Source organism: Babylonia areolata, chromosome 13, assembly GCF_041734735.1.
Source record: "Babylonia areolata isolate BAREFJ2019XMU chromosome 13, ASM4173473v1, whole genome shotgun sequence".
Taxonomy (NCBI): domain Eukaryota; kingdom Metazoa; phylum Mollusca; class Gastropoda; order Neogastropoda; family Buccinidae; genus Babylonia; species Babylonia areolata.
In genome coordinates this window covers 38,033,567-38,057,174 of record NC_134888.1, presented here as the reverse complement: position 1 = coordinate 38,057,174, position 23,608 = coordinate 38,033,567, and the positions used below count along the sequence as shown (strand labels likewise).

Genomic DNA, 23,608 nt, shown 5'->3' with positions numbered 1-23,608 from the left:
GTTATACTGACATGTTTTTACTTGTCAATATGGTTGTTTGACTGAAAAATACACACTTGGCGGTGATAGTGCTTGTGTTTGAATGTAAGAGAGAATAATGCTTGTTTGTGATTACTTTTGGAATGGTCGAGACACATTTTAGAAAAGTAGAACATACATGAATAAAAATTTTGAAAAGGACAAACATGAATTTGTGTATGCTTGTTTACCCATATTTGTGCATGCTCGAATGTGTGTAAGTGCATGTGTATGCATACATTCATGCTTTTATGTTTGTGTGTGTGTGTATGTATATATGTATGAGAGAGAAAAACATTGAAAAATAAACAGTATGTTTCACACATGCACACGCTTGTATGCACTTGCCTGCATGCGTGGACACATACACATTTATGCACACAGTCTTAACACGCACTTACAAGCACACATGGACGCACATTTGATTGACACATATTTCAGTTTCCACATACACAAACGTGGGTGTACGTACATTGACACACCTTCACATGCACACATCCATGACTATCACACACACTCACAGTTCATGTTCTCCACAGATCCACACACACACACACATGTACACACACTCACACACACACACACACACACATGTACACATACTTACACACACACACACACACACATGTACACACACACACACACACATGTACACACACTTACACACACACACACACACACACACATGCACACACACTTGCACACACACACACACACACACACACAGCACAGCAAAAGGGGAGGCGTGTGTGTGTGTGTGTAACACATCTATGTGTGTATTTTCTCGGTCTGTTTTCACCATCTGTATGTGTTTACCATCTTAGTGTATGTGAGTGAGAGATTTTTCACACAATCCAGGAAAGTTCAATCAACATTCTGCATTTTTCCTGCTTGCTTGCAGCAAGTATACACCCAAACAGAACCTCAGCCATTGCATTTCTTTTATGTTTAAATCACTTGTATACACACATGCATACAAAGAGCAACAACATTTTACTCTCTGATAAAATAACACATGTAAATGGAAAAAAAAAAGAAACTAGTAATCACAATAACTTTTTCTGTGAACAAGAAACAGAATGAAATGAAAGACAAAATACAATGACCAACAAGTGTCAAAAAGAAAAAAAAATCTTGACAGCTGCAGTGTACATTTCATACAAAAAGCCAGTTGGAAAAATTCTTTGATTCTTTGATTAAGTATGTGATAAAGGACACAAGAACACAAATCTACTTATATAACCAACTTTTTTTTTTTTTTTATCAAAAAAGATATTGTTTGAAAAATGTAGAGACGTTAACATAACGTATAAATGCAAAGCACTCAGTATAATATTCAAATTTTGTTCATGATCAGACAAAAAAGAAAAATGTTCTAACATCATATTGACAAAAACAAATGTCATATATTTTTTTGCAACAGTGAATAAAAAAAAAAAGAAGAATGAATGAAAATCAACAAAAAGACTTGTTTAAGGGCATCTGAAGTATACAACTTTCAGAGCATGATTTTTTTCTTTCTGAAGAACAATGCATTTAAAATAGCTCTTTTTGTAGCCAGTGTTTTATCAGCCCCTAGATTTGCATGCAAACTAGAAAGTAATGATATACGTGTAAGTTCACATTCAACCACATTTTGATGGTATTGTTTTTTTTTTATGAAGAAAACAATTTTTTGTTAAATATTTACTCTGTTGTCTTTTTTTAAATTATTAAACAGCCATACATGCACAGTCTTTGTGTGTGTGTGTGTGTGTGTGTGTGTGTGTGTGTGTGTGTGTGTGTGTGCCCTATCACATGTCCACAATTATACATTATATGGGTTGTGAAACAGAAACAATGCAAAGACACGACAACAACAACAACAACACCAACACTCCGGAATAAAAATGAAGCATATTCATGACAGCTAAGCCTAAATAGAATAGAATAATTATCTGATACATATTGTATACTAGCATACCATGCAAGCTATATATGCTGATACACTGTGGGTAAATCTATCATACAAACAAAAAACAAAACAAACAAAAACAAAAAACAACAGCAAAAAAACAAACAAACACAACATACTATAAGTATTTGCAGGAGAATACTTAATTAATCCTGGCTAACTTTTTTTTTTCTTTCTCTCCCAGTGAAGCGTGTCCTGATCAGTTGTACACGGCTTATTATCAGCAGAATACTGATGCATGATAGGAGAGGAAGGACCCATTTGACACTGATCCTGAGGGACTCATTGTTCTCTGGCTGCCGTGTAGTCAGAGAGTTGTTCTCAAATGGGATGTAAGGAAGAATAATATTGTTTTTCTAAGATACGGGTGTGGTGGGTGTGGGAGGGGTTGTCATGTGTATTCTTAACCATTCTTACAGAAGTCTGTGTGGATATTGATTCGGTATATATGCATATTCCAGGAATGCTGAGACTACGTGGGTGAAAAAGATTCGTAAAAGTATCGCTTAGGCTGTATAGAATTGTCTTTATTTTTGTATGATTATATTGTTTGAGAGATAGCAGCATAATATTATCCCTTTGCCTCAAAACTGGGAAGTGTGTATGTATGTATGTAGGTAGGTAGGTATGTATGTAGGTATGCCATGTTTGTATGTATATATCAGTGGACTTTTATGTGTGTTGTCTGTGTCTGTGTCTATGTTTGTGTCTCTGTGTTTGTGTATGTGTATGAGTGCTCTGTGTGTGTGTGTGTGTGTGTGTGTGTGTGTGTGTGTGTGTTTTGGCGCGTGGGCATGTGCATGTGTGGAAATTATAACTTGAGTCACCAACAGACACTTTGGGACAAGGGAAGTAATGCTAAAAAAAAGAACAAGGGAAGTAATTCATCATCAAACACCAAATCACGCCTCAGCAGCAGCAGCAGCAGCAGCAGCAGCGGAGAACTTGCCCATGAAGAGCCAGGTCTGAGTGAGGTTGTCGCGGACGGCGTAGATGAAGGGGTGGTCGGCCCTGACCCTGGCCACAGAGATAGGAATAGCCCTAAGGGAGATCACCACGGCCGTGGCTGCTGCTGCTTCCGTCCCTTCCTCCGACACCTCCACCACCGCCTGCACACCACAGCCACACGGCACACTGAATGCTGCACTTTCTCAAGGAGGAGTCACTGCGTTCAGACAAATCCATATTCAGTATACGCTGCTCCGTAACTGCCAAGCAGATGCTTGACCAGCAGCAAAAGCCAACGTGCTTGGTCAGGCATTGAAAGCATGCATGTAGGTAGGCCTGTCTATATATTTGTTGGTCGTGTAACTGATCTGAAAGAAGAAGAGCAAAAGGCAGAAGAAGAGGAGGCGGAGGCTCTAACCTTGTGAATGACGTCCGTGATCTTGAGGTCCTGTGTGCTGCAGATTCCCTGGAACTGGGCCCTGTTGCTGAAGGGAACCCTCATCCCCATCCTCTTCAGCAGCGCCTGCACACCGCGCTCACAGGTAGTCAGTCAGGTAGACATGTAGGTGGACAGGTAAACAGGTAGACAGGTATAGCCAGCCTCACCTTTCACACTGACGCTGTGCAGGGCGAAATGGAACGGGTTGTTCCTGTTTGACTGCTGTACACTGCATGTTCTTCACTACATGACACGGTACGACGCTACACTGCACAACACTGCACTATACACTACATTAAACTACACCACATGGTACGACACAACACTACACTACACTAAAGTACACTACACGACCATGTTCTACAGTGCTCTACACTACACTGTACCGCATAGCGGCACTACACTACACTACACTACACTACACTACACTACACTACACTACTATGTTCTGCAGTGCACTACACTACACTGTACCGCATAGCGGCACTACACTACACTACACTACACTACACTACACTACACTACACTACTATGTTCTGCAGTGCTCTACACTACACTGTACCGCACAGCGGCACTACACTACACTACACTACACTACGCTACACTACACTACACTACACTACACTACACTACACTACTATGTTCTGCAGTGCACTACACTACACTGTACCGCAATGCGGCACTACACTACACTACACTACACTACACTACACTACACTACACTACACTACTATGTTCTGCAGTGCTCTACACTACACTGTACCGCAATGCGGCACTACACTACACTACACTACACTACACTACACTACACTACACTACACTACACTACAGTACACTACACTACACTACACTACACTACTATGTTCTGCAGTGCACTACACTGCACTGTACCGCAATGCGGCACTACACTACACTACACTACACTACACTACACTACACTACACTACTATGTTCTGCAGTGCTCTACACTACACTGTACCGCAAAGCGGCACTACACTACACTACACTACACTACACTACACTACACTACTATGTTCTGCAGTGCACTACACTACACTGTACCGCAATGCGGCACTACACTACACTACACTACACTACACTACACTACACTACACTACACTACACTACACTACACTACACTACACTACACTACACTACACTACTATGTTCTGCAGTGCTCTACACTACACTGTACCGCAATGCGGCACTACACTATGCTACACTACACAACTATGTTCTGTAGTGCTCTACACCGCACTGTACCGCACAGCGGCACTACACAACACTGTAGCCAATTTCTATCACAACGCATAACTGAACAGAGTAGCATTCCCGCACACCATGTCCAGTAACATCCGGCTTCTCTCTCCAAATTCCCTCTTCAATCTTCAGACACAGTTACAATTACATTGTTAAAATGTATGTATGCAGTGTGTGTGTGTGTGTGTGTGTGTGTGTGTGTGTGTGTGTGTGTGTGTGTGTGTGTGTGTGTGTGTGTGTGTGTAGTCACATTTTGGTGTGTGTATGTAACATAGATGTAATGTTTTATGTTAACAAAGCGTTTTTGTAAAGCACCTAGATCAGATTTCTGGATAGTGTGCTATATAAGTATCCATTATTATTATTATTATTATCATTACACATTCTCTGTCTGTCTGTCTGTCTCTGTTTGTGTGTCTATGTGTCTGTCTGTGTGTCTGTCTGTCCCTGTCTCTCTCTCATACACGCACGTGAACACACCCAAACAACACCCACACCCTTCCACCCAGCCACCCCTACAAACACCCCCCCCCCCCCACCACCACCCTCACATTCACACAAACACACCCACGTACACCCACACACCTCTACCCCCTCACCTTCACCCCGCCCCCCCCCTCCCCCCCCCCCCCCCCACGTCCACATACTCGCACACCACTCACTAACTCACCCACCCCCACCCCCTCACACCCATCCACCCCACCCCACCTCCACCCCCCACCCCCACAATCTGACCACCACCACCGCGGACGGACCACCCTTCCTGACCTTCGCACTGAACCTCGTCTCGCTCCTGAACCTGGGCAGCTGAAGCCACAGACGGACGGTCTGCATGTTCTGCAGGTGGTTGTCCAGGGAGGCTTCCGTGAGGCGGCCCTCCACCCCGCTCAGTCCGTTCCTCGCCACGGGCAGGACCACCACCATGGAGAAGCGCTCGTCCCGGTACGGGATCTCCACGATGTGGGCCGACAGGTCGTCAGCCTGGGTGTACCTGTGAGGGGGAAAAAATTACAAAACAAAACAGGAGAGGCAAGGCCTTCAAGACTCACTTGTGATACACTTAATAGTTGAAATGTGTTCTGTATTTGTTGTTATAAAGCTTCGGGTTAAAGAAGAAAAAAGACAACAACAACAACAAAAAGAAAAAAAAAAGACCTATGCGCAGATTCGAACCCGCCATGTTCGGGTGGCGAGAAATTGTCTTACTCACTGCACGACTGCTGATCCATGCATGACGTTAAAAGATTAATATTGAAAGATGCTTTTTTAAGGGCGATAAATCGATTGCATTATTCGAAGTGATAACGCTGTTTATTTGTGTATTTGTATTTGCATTTCTTCTTGTCACAACAGATTTCTCTGTGTGAAATTCTGGCTGCTCTCCCCAGGGAGAGCGCGTCGCTACACTACACCCATTTTTGGGGGTATTTTTTCCTGCGTGCAGTTTTATTTGTTTTTCCTATCGAAGTGGATTTTTCTACAGAATTTTGCCAGGAACAACCCTATTGTTGGCTTGCGTCCTTTTGCGTGCGCTAAGTGCATGCTGCACACGGGACCTCGGTTTATCGTTACCTCTAGGCCATCACTCCACATTTAAATCATATCATGGTTAAATAACAGCAACAACAAAAAGACAAAGACTCGTGATACTGTTGAATAAAACCAACATTACCTGTGTTCTTAAAAGATCTAAAGCAGGCATATGGAGTAGACAAGTATGCTTTCTAATACAACTGGAACATAACCAATTTGTGCAAAAAATGTTGTTGTTTTTTCATGTTCAGTACAAGATTAAGCTATACAATGACACCATGTAAACTATGTTGTTAAAATAATATACAGTGAATTATTCTGCTTACATAATGTTGTTGTGGACTGGTCAGTATCTAGAACATCATTGTGTCTCTACCCAACACTCGGCTTGTATCACAGATTGACATCAGTTTACATTTGGGCCAACAGCAAAGTGAGAGCTGTATTATCAATGGTTTCTCCAGTCAATGGGAAATCATTTACAGCTTAGTCTTTTGTGAAGGACTACGACTCTCAAATTAGGAGGCAAAATTGCACTGGCTCTTAGTGCTGCAGCCTTGGGGGCTTGTTGGCCTTTGGGAACCATCCCAACGCCGACTGTTCTAAAACCCTCTTGGCCGAGAGAGTGGGGATGTACCTTGGGCAAGACACTCTCCACTGTAATCAAATTCTAGCCCAGATAGTCGGAACAGCAGTTGCCTCCTCTGCTGTTCTGATGGTCATAGTCGGACACGATGTCTTTACCCTGTATACAAAGCCTATAAAAGTTTTTTTTATCTGTAAACCTTTGTCTGAATGAAAAATGGTGGGGAAAAAAAGAGAATAATATGGTCAACACCCTCATCATCTATACACTGACTGTCTCAAAGCCCTCTTGGCTGAGATCGATCGAGAGAGTGGAGATGTAATTTGGGCAAGAACTCCGCTATAATTAAACTCTAGCTCATATAATCGGGGCAGCAGTTGCCTCTCCTGATGAAGTCACTGAAAGGACAGAGAACATCTTTCTCAGTTCTTGTCATTTATCAAAGCGATAGTGGAGTCACGGTGAAAGATGACGTTTTTTTTTGTTTTTGTTTTTTTGTTGTTGTTTTTTGGTTGGTTGGTTTGTTTGGGGTTGGTTGGGTTTTTTTTAATTATCGGGCTTGCATTGTCTGTTGTTCTTTTCTTCTCTGTGGAGTGATGGCCTAGAGGTAACGCGTTCGCCTTTGGAAGCGAGAGAATCTGAACGCGTTGGTTCGAATCACGGCTCAGCCGCCGATATTTTCTCCACGGCAACAAAAGGGTTGTTTCTGGCAAAATTCTGTAGAAAAGTTCACTTCGTTAGGAAAAACAAATAAAACTGCACGCAGGAAAAAAGAAAAGAAAGAAAAAAAAAAGAAACAAGGGGTGGCGCTGTAGTGTAGCGACGCGCTCTCCCTGGGGACAGCAGCCCGAATTTCACACAGAGAAATCTGTTGTGACAAAAAGAGAAATACAAAAACAATAGGTCTCATCGTCTGTATCGTTTCAGTAACATTACTCCCAGCCGCTCGTTTATCCGAGTCTTCACTCGCAGTCAGTCATCTGTTTGTAGTTCCTATTAAATGGCACACACACACACACACACACACACACACACACACACACACACACACACGGAGAGAGAGAGAGAAGAGGAGGGGGTGCACCTTACTTGAACAAAGCTGTGCGGGACATCATTTGCACTGGAGTGGTTGTACCGTCGTCACGGTGAAAGGGCTGTTCACTGGTCAGGCTGACTTCAAACTTGTTCTTCCAGTCACCTGAAAGCATGCAATGATGATCATTAAAATGATTATGTTACTACAACTTCTGCTGCTACAACTAGGCTACTGTACCACTACTACTACTACTACTACTGTCCTCCTGCTACTCATACGACGACGACGACGAATAAGAAACAGAAGAGAAACAACAATAACAAAACCAACAACTGCAACAAAAATGATGATGATGATGATGTATAGAAAGTGATGAAAGTGAGGAGAGAGTGAGAGAGAGAGAGAGAGTGAGTGAGAGAGACAGAGAGGGAGAGAGAGAGAGGGGGAGAGAGAGAAAGAGAGGGAGAGACAGAGGGAGAGGGAGAGAGAGAGAGAAAGAGGGAGAGGGAGAGATAGAGAGAAAGAGAGAGAGAGGGGGAGAGAGAGAGGGGAGAGACAGAAAGAGAGAGAGAGAAAGACAGGAAACCGGAGAGAGAAAGAGGGAGGGAAAGACAGGAGAGGGAGAGAAAGAGAGGGGAAGAGAGAGAAAGAATGAGAGAGAGAAAGAGAGAGAGGGGGAGAGAGAGAGAAGGATAGAAAAAGAGAGAAAGAGAGAGAGAAAGAGAGGGAGAGAGAGGGAGGGAGAGAGAAGGAGAGAGTGAGAGAGAACGAGAAATGGAGAGAGAGAGAGAGGAAGAGAAAGAGAAAGAGAGAGAGAGGGAGAGAGAGAGGGGGAGAGAGAGGGGAGAGAGAGAGAGAGAGAGAGGGGAGGGAGGGAGGGAGAGAGAGAGGGAGGGAGGAAGAAAGAGAGAGATAGATAGAGATAGATAGAGACAGACAGAGAGACAGACAGAGACACACACATATATATATATATATATATATATATATATATATATAGAGAGAGAGAGAGAGAGAGAGAGAGAGAGAAACGTATGCACTAATATTTTGTCATGTACTCGGTCTTTTTTTTTAACCCCCTCGGAGATAGAAGAAGATTTCAACACTGGCATGCACATGTGAACGAAAACCTTCAGACACGAGCAATCAATAGATAATGCGGCATTTTATCTGATCTAAAACGGAACTAGTATCAGTACCATTTTCCACGTGGACATGGATGGACATCCTCCCTCAAGACGATTGGCGTGACAGCCTGACCTGCCTTTTCTTCGTCTTCTTTTTTCTTCTACCTTCCTTCTTTCTTCCTCCTCCCTTCCTCCCTTTCTTCCTTCTTTCTTGCTTCCTTCCTTCTTTCTTCATTTCTTCCTTCTTTCTTCCTCACTTCCTTCCTTCCTTTTTATCTTTCTCACTTCCTTCTTTCTTCCTCCCTTCCTTCCTTTTTCTTTCTTCCTTCCCTCCTTCCTTCCTTCTTTCTTTCTTCCTCCTTCCTTCCTTCCTTCCTTCCTTCTTTCTTTCTTCCTTCCTCCCTTCCTTCCTCCTCCCTTCCTTCCTTCTTTCTTCCTTCCTTCTTCCTCAATTCCTTCTTCCTCACTTCCTTCCTTCCTACCTTCCTTTTTTCTTCTTCCCTTCCTTCCTTCCTTTTTCTTTCTTTCCTCCTTCCTTCCTTCTTTCTTTATTTCTTCATTTCTTCCTTACTTCTTTCTTCCCTCCTTCCCTCCTTCCTTCCTCCCTTTTTTCTGTCTTCCTTCCTTCCTTCCTTCCTTCCTTCACTTTCTTCATCATCATGAACACCATCGTCATCATCATCATCACAATAATCATCATCATCGTTCGTGGACTGCAACCCTCACTTCACACGTATACATACATGTAAGAGTGAATTGTTACAGATGAAACCGCTCTCTCTCTCTCTCTCTCTCTCTCTCTCTCTCTCTCGATGGCATTATACCCGAACTTTTTAAACACTCAAGTGAGCTAATTGTTCCTTTTCTTTTGAAACTGTTTAATAGCATATTTTCTTCGGGTCAGTACCCTGTAGCTTGGACTGAATCGATTATTCAACCCTTGCACAAGAAAGGTGATTTACACAAGCCAGACAATTACAGGGGCATTTCACTTTTGAACATATGTGGAAAGCTGTACAGCCATATTATTAACAAGAGAATATCAAAATGGGTTGAAAGTAAGGACATATTAGGTGATATACAAGCCGGATTTCGAAAAGATCATTCAACAATTGACCATATTTTTACGCTGTTCTCAATGGTACAGAAATATTTGCTTAAAAATAGAAAATTATTTGTAGCTTTCATTGACTTTCGTAAGGCTTTCGATTTTATTTCACATGGAAAACTGTGGCCCGTACTGCGGAAGTCTGGCTTAAAAGGGAAAATATTAAAAATAATTCAAAGTATGTATAAAACCGTTAAAGCTCGAGTACGTTGGGGGGGTAGGGTAACCGAAGCTTTCCTTTGTCAAAAAGGTTTAAAACAAGGGGAGGTTACAAGTCCTTTACTTTTCTCTCTGTTTATAAATGATCTTGCCACGGACATAATCGAGAAAGGACGCCATGGCATACAACTGAATCCTGATATGATTGAACTGTTTATTTTACTTTTTGCGGACGATATAGTGCTTTTGTCTGATACAGTTACTGGTCTGCAGAACCAATTGAATGGGCTGGCAATGAAGGCTTCCGAGTTAGATTTACATGTTAACCTTGATAAATCCAAAATAATTATTTTTAGAAATGGTGGATACATTGCTCGGAAGGAAACCTGGACATACGAAGGTCACGACATCAAAATCGTCAATTCCTATAAGTACTTAGGTTTGTTTTTCAGCACTAGATTATCTTTTTCGAAGGCTCTGGATGACATAGCAATGAAAGCACGGAAAGGTGTAACAGAAATATTTAGAACGTTATGGAGACTTGACGATTTCTCTGTTAGTATTTTCTTTAAATTATTTGATTCACAAATAAAACCAATTCTGTTATATGGCTCTGAAATCTGGGGATTAATGCAAATTTCACCAATAGAAAAAGTGCACATGTTTGCTTTAAAAAAACTTCTTAATGTGAGTCCAAGATCACCAAATGACATGGTGTATGGCGAGACAGGTCGTTACCCTCTGTATGTATATTCCTTCTTGTCATGTATAAAGTACTGGATCAGACTTACAAGAATGGATGAAAATAGACTTCCTCGTAAATCTTATAAAATGCTTCTATCGCTATGTGATCAAGACAAAGAGTGCTGGGCATCTCAGGTACGAAACACTTTGTATAAATTTGGATTCGGCTTTGTTTGGGAAAATCAAGGTGTAGAAAATGTAAGAGGATTCTTGAATGATTTCAAACAAAGACTGATCGATTGCCATAGTCAAAACTGGCACGAACATCTTCACAGCAGCAGCAGGTTCAGCGTTTATCGAAATTTCAAATCATCCATATCACTGGAATCTTACTTTACAGCAGTTAAAAATAAACACATAAGAGATGTGCTTATAAGGTTTAGAATAGGTTTAGAATAGGATATCCGTACACACAAGATGAGATTTGCTTTCGTCAGTCCAAACGACCTGAAATGTCCACTATGTAACGCTGGTATTGAAGACGAGATACACACTTTATTTTACTGTAAATCTCTTAACGATCTGCGACATAAATATATTCCATGTTGGTACACGAAACATCCCTCTGACAAAAGTTTAGAATTTATAATGCATGACACAAAAATCCTTCATGATCTAGGTCGCTTTATTTATCACTCTAATAAACGTCGTGCTGCTTTATTATGTTAATGGGCACAACCTGAGTTCTGTTCTGTTATACATTTAAAACAACGAACGTACATGTTTAAGCGGACTTGCTCACGATGGAAGGCATTTACCTTTTTGAATTTTCGATTCATGTGTTTGCATGCCCGGTTTTACAAAATCGAGTCTGCGCGCGCGCGTGTGTGTGTGTGTGGGGGGGGGGGGGGGGAGATGTGGGAAGGGGTCTGGAGGTGTGGGATGGGGGGTGTGTGTGTGCTCAACATTGTAATGGGTCAGAAGGCCTTCTACAATAAAACAGTTCTGAGTTCTGAGTTCTGAGTTCTCTCTCTCTCTCTTTATCATCCGGTCCCCACCCCCTACCCCACCCATCCACCCGGAAAACGGAATATGGCTGCCTGCATGGCGGAGTTAAAAACAGTCAAACACGTAAAAGCCCACTCGTATACATATACGAGTGAGTAAACGTGGGAGTTACAACCCACGAAGAAGAAGAAGAAGACGATGATGATGAAGATGAAGAAGAAGAAGAAGAAGAAGAAGAAAAAAGAAGAAGAAGAAGAAGAAGAAGAAGAAGAAGAAGAAGAAGAAGAAGAAGAAGAAGAAGAAGAAGAAGATGAAGACGATGATGATGATGAAGACGATGATGATGATGATGATGATGATGATGAAGAAATAGAAGAAGAAGAAGAAGAAGAAGAAGGATCAGTTTTCGGGGATGAGCGGCGGCCTACCTTTGAAGTGGATGGCGTTGACGATAACGATGGCAGTGAGGGAGTCAATGGTTCCTGGCGGCAGCAGGTCCCTGACCATGTTGTTGGTTCTGTTGGCCACCCAGGCATTGATGGGGGCCTCGGGACCCCCCACAGCTTGTAACTGGAAGAGGCCGAATCTAGCCAAAAAAACAACAACAAAAAATGGGGGAGTCGGGGTGGGGGTGGGGGGGGGGGGGGCAGTGATTTATTAACATTTTTATACTGCCAGAGCCTAAAATTATAGCTATTTAGGCAGTAACTGACTTGCATGCTATTTAAAAAAAGGGTCCTTATATACATGAACTAAACATGAGATTGCATGGCAATGAAAATAAAGAACAAGAAAAATACAAAAGATCCGATACTGCAACATACATGTTAGTTCCTAAGTACACTGCATAAAACAAGTCACAATAAGATTCAGCATCACATACACTAGATTTGCCACAAACAAACCAAACCGGGGCACTGCATAAAAACCTGTACCCAAGACAAAAGTTGGCAGGGATAAGTAAACCACAAATATGATTATTAAAAAAAAAGAAGAAGAAGAAAAAGAGAGAATGATGAGTATCCCTTGGAAACCCGAAGGGGGACCTCAGTCCCCACCCGGACAGACATCCGTGATCCATCCTTCCCTTTATCCAAGAAAGCAACCTTCATCGTACCGAGACCTAAGCCCTGAACAACTTGATCTTAATGTTCTTTTTGTTTGTTTGTTTGTTTTTGTTTTGTTGCTAACAGGTCGCTACGGTCCATTCCAAGTCGAGAGAGAGAGGGCGAGAGACAGAGATAAAGAGACAGAAAGACAACAAGACAAATAATTTACTGATCTGGGCCATTTGCCCATGTCAAGTTGTCAAGTGGGGGTAGGGACGAAAATCAGACGACTGAAAACAGCGTACATTGCATGCCAAGGGTTTTGATTTATATTATCCATCCACGTTGCACGATCTTAACTGGAATGTCTTATTTATGTAAAGGGAGAGAGAGAGAGAGAGAGAGAGAGAGAGAGAGAGAGAGAGAGAGAGAGAGAGAGAGAGACAGACAGACAGACAGACAGACAGACAAACAGAGACAGACAGACAGACAGAGAACAAGACAAGGCAAAATTCTTTATTTTCAAGGATAATAGATAAGCACTGATGAGCTTTTTTCTCTTTTTTCTTACATCCAGTCCCCGCCCTGAACAGGGTCGATATATATATATATATATATATATAGAGAGAGAGAGAGAGAGAGGGAGGGAGGGAGGGAGGGAGAGAGATACAAACACGGATACAGAGGTTTCGATCATGTATAGATCATTGCCCCTCATAATGGAGTGTTTACTGAATACTCATTGAACATAATTATGTTAATCCCGTATCATTTATCGCAGTCTACATTAGTCCTTTAATAAACTGTGATAGATAGGTGTTTGACTGTTTTGCAGAAACAGTAAAGAAATTAATAAACGAATAATCAAAGATTGAGAGGTGTTTAATCCATTGGTGCCGAAATGTTGCGTTTTCAGCTGATGCTCGTACTTTGATAGTAGAAGTGGACTCAATCGAAAATCAACGTATTCCCTTCAGATCCACATAAAATGGAAAAAAAAAAAAAAAAAAAAAAAATATATATATATATATATATCTTTCACTCTCTCTTTCTTTCACACACACACACACACACACACACACACACACAGAGGGAGAATCACTCACGCTGCTCTGTACATATCCTGCAGTCCCGATCTGAAAGAGTCCTCAATGGGCAGGTTGGGTTTGACGTAGACAGCGTTGGCCACGTTCAGTGTCACGTTGCCCGAGTTGGTCAGGCTGTTGACCAGAGCGGCATAGGCCATGTGAGCTTTGTTGTTCCTCAGACGTCTCAGGTCCAGCACTCGCAGCATCTGCCTGGCTGTTGATCCGCGAGCACCTGTCGGAGGGGTGGAGGGGGGCCGGGTGGTGGGGGTGGGGGTGTGTGGAGAGTAGGGAGAGGTCGTGTCCAGCGTCAGTATCACTCTCTGTTGTTCTTTGTTCTGGTTTCTGTTTGGCTGTTGGTTTGTCTCTTTGGTAGGCTCTCTCTCTTTCTTTCCTCCTCCTCCTCTCTCTCTCTCTCACTTTCTTTCCTGCCCTCTCTCTCTCTCTCTTTCTCTCTTTTTTTCTCTTTCTCTCTCTCTCTCTCTTTCTCTCTCTCTCTCTTTCTCTCCCTCTTTCTCTCTCTCCCTCTTTCTCTCTCTCTCTCTTTCTCTCCCTCTTTCTCTCTCTCTCTCTCTTTCTCTCCCTCTCTCTCTCTTTCTCTCCCTCTTTCTCTCCCTCTTTCTCTCTCTCTCTCTCTTTCTCTCCCTCTTTCTCTCTCTTTCTCTCTCTCTCTTTCTCTCTCTCTCTCTTTCTCTCCCTCTTTCTCTCCCTCTCTCTCTTTCTCTCTCTCTCTTTCTCTCCCTCTTTCTCTCTCTCTCTCTTTCTCTCCCTCTTTCTCTCCCTCTCTCTCTCTCTTTCTCTCCCTCTTTCTCTCTCTCTCTCTTTCTCTCCCTCTTTCTCTCTCTCTCTCTCCCTCTCTCCTCCACTTCCTTTCCTCCGCTCTCTCTCTCTTCTCTTTCTCTATGCTTTCTCTTCTCTTCTCTCTCTCTCTCTCTCGGTATAATTATGTTGTTACATACCCCATCATTTAGGGGCATTCATTCATTCATTCATTCATTCTCTCTCTCCCATCAGCTCCCTTACCCATGTAGGTCATGGTAAGGGCACTGTGGATGCTGTAGGGCGAGAAGATGAGCTCTGGGTGGTGCTGCTTCAGCAGGCTGTACATGCCCAGCGAGAACCGCTTGTTGGCCGTGGCCAGGCGGTCTATCAGGCCCCTCTCTCGTCGGCTGAATGGGTGTCGCTGTCGTCGTCGTCCTACTCCTCCTCCTCCTCTTCTTCCTCCTCCTCCTCCTCCTCTTCGTCTTCCGCCACCGCCCCTACGTCGACCTGGTGTTTTTGGGTGGGTGGGTGTGGGTGTGGGTGTGGGTGTGTGGATGTGGGTGTGGGGGTGTGTGGATGTGGGTGTGGATGTGGGTGTGTGGATATGGGGTGGGTGTGGATGTGGGTGTGTGGATGTGGGTATGGGGTGGGTGTGGGTGTGTGGGTGTGGGTGTGGGGTGGGTGTGGGTGTGTGGGTGTGGATGTGGGTGTGTGGGTGTGGGGTGGGTGTGGATGTGGGTGTGTGGGTGTGTGGGTGTGGGGTGGATGTGGGTGTGGGTGTGGGTTGGATGTGGGTGTGGGTGTGTGGGTGTGGGGTGGGTGTGGGTGTGTGGGTGTGGGGTGGGTGTGGATGTGGGTGTGGGGTGGGGGTGTGGGGTGGGTGTGTGGGTGTGTGGGTGTGGATGTGGGTGTGGATGTGGGTGTGGATGTGGGTGTGTGGATGTGGGTGTGGGTGGATGCGGGTGTGGATGTGGGTGTGTGGGTGTGGGTGTGGGTGGGTGGGTGTGGATGTGGGTGTGTGGATGTGGGGGGGGGTGTGAATGTGGGTGTGGGTGTGTGGGTGTGGGTGTGTGTGGGTGTGATTGTGGGTGGTGTGTGTGTGTGTGTGTGTGTGTGTGTGTGTGTGTGTGTGTGTGTGTGTGTGTGTGTGTGTGTGTGTGTTGAACAGAAAGAACAGAAACTGTTTACTGGCCAAGTAACACCTTGTTGTAATGACATGTATCTAGCAGTGGTTTCAGGGTTGCTTTTTCTTCCTTTGGAAAGAGCAAAATTGTTTATTGACAAAGTAACATTATGTTCTAATATATATATATATATATATATATATATATATATATATATATATATATATATCAGTGTTTCAATGTCTCTTCTCTAGAGAAACCCCCCAGAATGTAACTGTGTATTGGCCGAGTAAAACCATGTTGTACTGGCATAGTTTAACAGTTTTCAGTGTTGTTACCCCCCAGCCCTTCCCCACCGAGATAATTTTTTTTTAAACAAAAAAAACAAACAATAAACAACAACTGTTTTTTTGCCAAGTAACGCCGTGTTGTACTGGCATACACACCTCATCAGTTTGCACTGGAAAAAATAATTATCAATAATACACTGTACTTTAATCGGAACATAAGTTATTGGCAGTAATTCTACTTTCAATCAACGTTATGAAATAAATGAACGATCATAAAAAGACGATCAAAAAGAAAAAAACCCAAGAATCAGTGGTTTTGTTGAGAGTGTTGCCAGCGTGGGATTTGTTCGAGAGGATTATTCAGGCGATAAGCATGCACGGGCAACCGGTGGGTCCCCCCCCCCCCCTCCCTCCCCCCAAAGCTTAAGTAATTGCGGGCAGAACTTCTTTTTTCCTTGACACTGTTCAAACTACTGGCTGCCCTTCCTCATTCAGGGCTGTCACTTATCCAATATGCTAAACATGATGCTGGTTGCCCTCCCGCCCACCACCACACTCACCCCCACCCCCACCCTCTTGACAAGACTTAGAAGCAACCAGCTTTAAGCCAGTGATGTGTTCTTAGTCCCCTCCCCCTCCCCCCCCCCACCCCCTTCCCTCCACCTCAACCGCCCCCCTTTTCATTCGAATATACAGAAATGTCGATTTCTAATTAATAATAACAATCACCACCATGATAGATGTGTGTGTGTGTGTGTGTGTGTGTGTGTGTGTGTGTGTGTGTGTGTGTTGTTGTTGTTGTTGTTGTTGTTGTTGTTTGTTTTTTTTTAATTTGGGGGTGGGGGTGGGGTGGGTTGTTTTGTTTTTTTAATACTAAATAACACACATGTGTGATTTCTTTTCGTTGCTTAAGGCTAAGTTTTACACGTTCACTACCGTATTGAACCAGCTAGTCTACTTAAGGAGTAGAGTTTAACACCTACTGGCTAACGCCCTTGAGGTCGAGTTTTTGAGGGTTCGGGTCTTTGTGGTCTATTTAGTGATGTCCTATTTTAGCGTCCTAAATTCTGGGACCGATCTAGACTAACATTTTCGTGTGTTTTGCAATGGAGGCATGTCAAACATGACTTCTTCCGTGTAGGCAACCCTTCCTTATGAAGATTTAAGTATGATACTACGCGAAATAACCCAATGGAGTGATGGCCTAGATGTAACGTGACCGCCTGGGAAGCGAGAGAATCTGAGCGCGCTGGTTCGAGTCACGGCTCAGCCGCCGATATTTTCTCCCCTTTCACAAGACCTTGAGTAGTGGTCTGGACGCCAGTCATTCAGATGAGACGATAAACCGAGGTCCCGTGTGCAGCATGCACTTAGCGCACATAAAAGAACCCACGGCAACAAAAGGGCTGTTCCTAGCAAAATTCTGTAGAAAAATCCATTTCGAAAACAAATAAAACTGCACTCAGGAAAAAATACAAAAAGAATGGGTGGCGCTGTAGTGTAGTACCGCGCTATCCCTGGGGAGAGCAGTCCGAATTTCACACAGAGAAATCTGTTGTGATAAAAAGAAATACAAATACAAACATGAACCCGAACCGCCACTTGTTGTCTGTTCAAGCCGCCATATTTTTTTTGTTCCCCTTTTCATGGTTCGCGGGGCCCAAAAACGGAAAGAGCGAGCGAGATGGCGACATGTTAGTTTAGCAACTAAATCCGCAATATCATCGAGTAACACAACACTCAAAATCCAGTCGAAAACCACTGAAAATGGGTTTCAGCTTCTACTAATGGAAATTCGTTTCATCTGTGCATACACGAAAGAAAAACAAGAGAGGCAAGGCCTTCAAGACTCACTTGTGATACACTTTAAAAAAAAATCCAAGCTTTTTATGTATTGAGTATAATTTCAAAATGTAATGTTTGAGATGAGAAAGATCAGTTTAAAGCAAATTAACTCCCCTAGCATTAATTACAGAGTAATTTCCCTTTTTTACTATCTGCACCAAAACGTTTGCAAAATAAATAAAACTTCCATGCTTAGTAAAAGAAGTTCCTGTTTGAACAAAAAATGATAATAACGACTGCTCTTGTTGTTGGGTCAGAATATCAGATCAAAGTGCCAAGTTTAGAGAATACAAAAAATATAAATATAACAGTAAATGCAGTTTGCATATAATTAGGCTTCATTTGTGTGTGTGTGTGTGTGTGTGTGTGTGTGTGTGTGTGTGTGTGTGTGCCCATCCCACAGGTGCAATATTGTTTTAAACAAGATGACTGGAAAGAACTGAATTTTTCCTATTTTTATGCCAAATTTGGTGTCAACTGACAAAGTAATTGCAGAGAAAATGTCAATTGTAAAGTTTACCACGGACACACACACACACACACACACACACAGACAACCGAACACCGGGTTAAAACATAGACTCACTAGTTTACACAAGTGAGTCAAAAAGCTGGTAAAATAGGTCCCTGAATATAGGACGCTTGAATAGATCTTCACCCTTCTTGAAATGAGAGATAAGTAGGTATATGTCATGTCTTTATATGCAACGTTTTCAGAACGTGGTCTTTACGGGCACAGAACGAACTGACCTGCCCCGTTGTTTCGGAGGTTGCCATGGTTCATGCGGTGACGACCAGCGTCGTGACGTCTGCCGCCAGGAGCATAACCATCCACAGCTATTCTTTCGTTGCCACGGCGACCAGCAAACCTCGGGACGCTGCGCATGCTCCGTGCGAGTGCTACGTCATCTCCAGCGCGCGCATCTTCGTCGCCGGCAAAAGCCAATGACACTGAAAAACAAACAAACAAACAAAAACGATCTGAGAGGCAGCTTTAGGAAAGCATGGCGCCAACGTCTGGACATCGGGACAGCAGACGAAAAGGACGGCATCCATGAGCTGGACAGAGCGGCACAGGTCACAATCTTCAGACTGCGAACGGGGCACTGTCAGCTCCCTCTCCCACCTCTACCGTCTGAAGATATCAAATACTGACCAGTGCCCTTGTGGCACAGGCCCACAGACCCCCTCCCATATCCTGCAGTCCTGCCCAACGTTCGACGCTCTGAGACGCCAAGCATGGCCCAGCCCGGCGGAGCTCCCAGAGAAACTGTGGGACCGCGGACCACTGTCCTGACCGGACTGAAAATCTAGCGTGGTCAGGGAACGCGGAAGAAGAAGAAGAGGAAACAAACAAACAAAGCAAATAAAAAAAATAATTAAATAATAATAATTACGATGAAGAGAAAGAGGTCCCATCCACATGCATTTTTTGCATGGTGTGGTGTTTTTGTAGGTCTGCTCAACGTGTCATGTTTGAAAACATTAATTTTGTCAAAGTGTGGAACATATATGCAGCCAGGATGCATTTTTTTTATATATAATAGTTTCATGGTGTGTGTGTGTGTGTGTGTGTGTGTGTGTGTGTGTGTGCGCGCGCGCGCGCGTTCGTGAGTGCGTGTGTGATTGTGTGTGTGTGTGTGTGTGAAGGAAAGTTCCTCAAAGAGGTGTCACTGCGTTTGGACCAATCCATATATGCCACACCACATCTGCTAGGCAGATGCCTCACTGACAGCAGCCTAACCCAACACGCTAAGTCAGGCCTTGGGTGCATACATGTACATTTGTGTGCTGATCAGAGTGGATAGTCCTCTAAAAACTTTTGCCAGGGGACAACACTCTAGTTGCCGTGGGTCTTTTTCCAGTGCGCCACGTGCTGCACACGGGACCTCAGTTTATCGTCTCATCCGAATGACCATGCGCTCAGTTTGACTGGTTGTCCAGTCTGACTTTGGAGAAAGGGCGACAGGAGGAATCGAACCCACACCCTCACGGACCCTGTATTGGCAGATGAGCTTCTCACCCATTCTGCCACCTCTCTCCCTCGGAACGCCTTTTGCCCATCTCCCACATCAAGAAATGTGCAGTCCTGTTAGTTCCTGAACCACCTTCGTGTGTGTGGTTCGTCCGTCGGAATCGACGAGGACCATCTAGTCATCCTGGGGGTGGGTGGGTTGGGCTCTGTGGGTGCGCAGATGACTGATCAGGCCAATCCGCGCCCGGAAGATGACTTACGCGTTGACTTTGTTTATAGTGAGGAGGAGTTGCGCACCGTCGACCTCACTCTCTTGTCCGAGACCGTCTGTATCCAGTGGCAAGACGAGGTCAAGACGACTGGAGATGGAAACGGATGCAGTGAATGACCAGGATGTCCTATGTGCCTCATCCTGCCCTCAGCACTCCACAGTGCTCTGCTGCAACCGCCTTCCTCTCTGTTGAACCATGAAGGTTTCTTCCGCAGAGTCCGCCGGATCCAGTCTTCACATGCTTGGGTAGACAAGCCCTAACTCACCGAGGGTTTGAGACCTCCTTCGTGTGTACACGTATGCAGAAGGTCCAATATGTACCATCAAGAGCCATATCAACGCTTAGTGGAACAATAAGTCATAGAAACAAGAACACACACCCAGTATGCACACTCCTGAAAACGGAGTATGGTTGCCTGCTCCTTGGGGGAGTGGGGTAAAAATGGTCATACATGTAAAAGTCGATTCGTAGTTACACAAAGAAATGTGGGAATATTGCAACGAATGCAGAAGAAGAAGAATATACATGTGCGACAGAAGGTACAAATGAAACCTAAATAAACTCATATTGTTCAAGTCGTGTGTTTTGATGTATGTTGCTCCCTCACAATGTTAATCATTCCTTCACGTCTCATCAGTGCGTCTCTCTCTCTCTCTCTCTCTCTCTCTCTCTCTCTCGTAAAGGTGGGGAAGAAATGCTTTATCTTTTATTTAGTATTTTATGTAGTGCAGACCCTATTCAGGGGCGGGGACTGGATGTAAAAAAAAAAAAAAAAAAAAAAAAAAAAAGCACACCAGTGCTTATTTATTATCATCGGAATAAAGAATGTATCTGGTCTTGTCTCTCTCGCTCTGTTTTCTCTCTCTCACTCTGTGTCTTCTCTCTGTCTCTCTGTGTCTCTCTATCTTTGTCTCTCGGTCTCTGTCTGTCTGTCTGTCTCTCTGTTGTATGAATTATTATGCATGACCTTCAGGGCGATGGCTGGATGTGAAAAATGAAAAATGTCTTTGTGTTCTTCCCCCACCTGTACAAGCATTTCGTCTTCTCTCTGTCTCTCTCTTTCTCTCTGTCTCTCTCTCTCTCCCTCTGTCTGTCTCTCTCTCTCTCTCTCTCTCTCTGTCTCTCTCTGTCTCTGTCTCTCTCCCTCTCTGTCTCTCTCTGTCTCTCTCTCTCTCTCCCTCTCTGTCTCTCTCTCTCTGTCTCTCTCCCTCTCTCTGTCTCTCTCTCTCCCTCTCTGTCTCTCTCTGTCTCTGTCTCTCTGTCCTCTCTCTGTCTCTCTCTGTCTCTGTCTCTCTGTCCTCTATCTGTCAGACTGTCCGTGCTCTTTCATTTTTTTCTGTAAGATTCTGTCTGCATTCTTTGAATTCCTCCCATTGTTCTCTCTCTTACTGTCTTACTTCTTACGTATTCTATGCATGACTATGACTTTACTTGTGTCCAGTTTAAATAATAATATTAATGATAATAATAATAATAATAATATGATGATGATGATGATGATGATGATGATGATAATAATAACGATAACAACAACAATGTGTGTACTCGTGTCCATCATTATAGTAATAACAATAACAATATAGATAATAATAATAATGATGATGATGATAATGGAAATTTAAACAGGGCTTTCCAGCGCTCAAAGCACTTTACAATGACTGCAAACAGTAATACCGAAGAAACAATCATATGGTCATGGTGTAAATCGCAAAAAGAGATAACAAGTAACAACAACAACAACAACAACAACACACACACACACACACACACACACACACACACACACACACACAGAGGCGCGCGCGCACAAGGGCGCACGCGTGCACACACACACACACACACACACACACACACACACACACACACACACACACACACACTCTGTCTGTCTGTCTGTCTGTCTCTCTCTCTCTCTCTCACACACACAAACAAACAAACACAGACACACACACACACACACACACACACACACACATACACACGCACACACGCACGCACGCACGCACACACACACACACACACGCACGCACGCACGCACGCACACACACACACATCATGAAACTATTATATTTAAAAAATGCATCTTGGCACGCACACACGAACGCACGCACACACGCACGCACAACACACACACACACACACACACGCACACGCACACACACACACACACACACACAAGCGACTGCACCTACGCTCCTTCTCTCCCTCCTCATAATGCACACATCACAATCAAGTAATCAGTCTGGACAGAAACAGCATGTTCTGTAATGGTAGGGAGGGGGCAGGCCGTAATCACTGTAATGGGCAAAGAGATACGTTTTCAGGCCTGACCTGAAAGACTCCAGGGACTGACTGTATCGGAGAGAGTATGGTAGAGAGTTCCAGAGCTTTGGTGCTGAGAAAGAAAAAAGCTAGTTGCATTCACGATAGCTGTATTTGTGCCTTGTTAATGTGTACGGGTTGACCGTGACCGTACTTGTGCCCTGTATATATTTATACCAAGACTATGGCTGTGCTTGTGACTTGCTTATATGCAGGCATTGACTACGATGGTGCTTGTCTATGTGTGAACAATGACTACCACTGTGTTTGTGTCTTGTATATATGTGTGAGCATTGACTATGCCTGTGGTTATGTTTATGTTTATGCATATGATATGACCGTACCTTTGCCTTCTTTATGTTTGTGCACTGACTGTATCTGTACTTGTGCCTTGTTTATGTGTATGAGCTGACTATGACAGTGCTTTGTATGTCTGCATTGTCTATGACTGCTAGTTCATGTGCATGCACTTATTATGACTGCACTTGCTTATGTGTATGCATTGCCTATGGGTGCACTTGTAGGTATACCTTGTTTATGTGTACGCTTTGACTAAGGCTGTGATTTACCTTGTTTATATATGTGTGTGTGTGTGTGTGTGTGTGTGTGTGTGTGTGTGTGTGTGTGTGTGTGTGTAAAATTGCAGGCAGAACAAAAAGGGTGGCGACGCGCTCTCCCTGGGGAGAGCAACCCAAATTTCACACAGAGAAATCTGTGGTGATTAAAAGAGTAATACAATACAAAACAATACAACACAATACAACACAATACAATGCATTACAATACAATACAATACAGTACAATACAATACCATACAGAACTATGACTACTTGTGCCCTGTTTATGAATATGTATACCTATACATGACTGTGGCTGTATTTGTACCTTGTTTGTGTTTATGCATTGACTATGACAGTAGGCATACGTTCGCTTTATTCCTGTGTAAGCATTGACAATGACGTACATGTAAGTGTTGACTATGACTGCACTTGTTTACGTGTTAGCGTTAATAAATAATTAAATA

At 43.6% G+C, this 23,608-nt stretch overlaps 1 protein-coding gene across 1 annotated transcript in view; it reads right to left on the bottom strand.

Annotated features, from left to right (window-relative positions):
- Positions 1–945: 945 nt before the first annotated feature.
- Positions 946–23,608, bottom strand: part of LOC143289257 (leukocyte elastase inhibitor-like) — a 23,193-nt gene continuing 530 nt past the window's right edge. Inside the window, exons 2-9 of the mRNA XM_076598244.1 lie at positions 18,766–18,966; positions 15,018–15,263; positions 14,016–14,229; positions 12,289–12,446; positions 7,828–7,936; positions 5,388–5,610; positions 3,339–3,443; positions 946–3,081 (exon numbers count right to left, since the gene is read on the bottom strand). Of these exons, the coding sequence (XP_076454359.1) occupies positions 2,875–3,081; positions 3,339–3,443; positions 5,388–5,610; positions 7,828–7,936; positions 12,289–12,446; positions 14,016–14,229; positions 15,018–15,263; positions 18,766–18,966 (1,463 nt within the window). The 3' untranslated portion in view covers positions 946–2,874. The remainder of the gene's footprint in view (positions 3,082–3,338; positions 3,444–5,387; positions 5,611–7,827; positions 7,937–12,288; positions 12,447–14,015; positions 14,230–15,017; positions 15,264–18,765; positions 18,967–23,608) is intronic.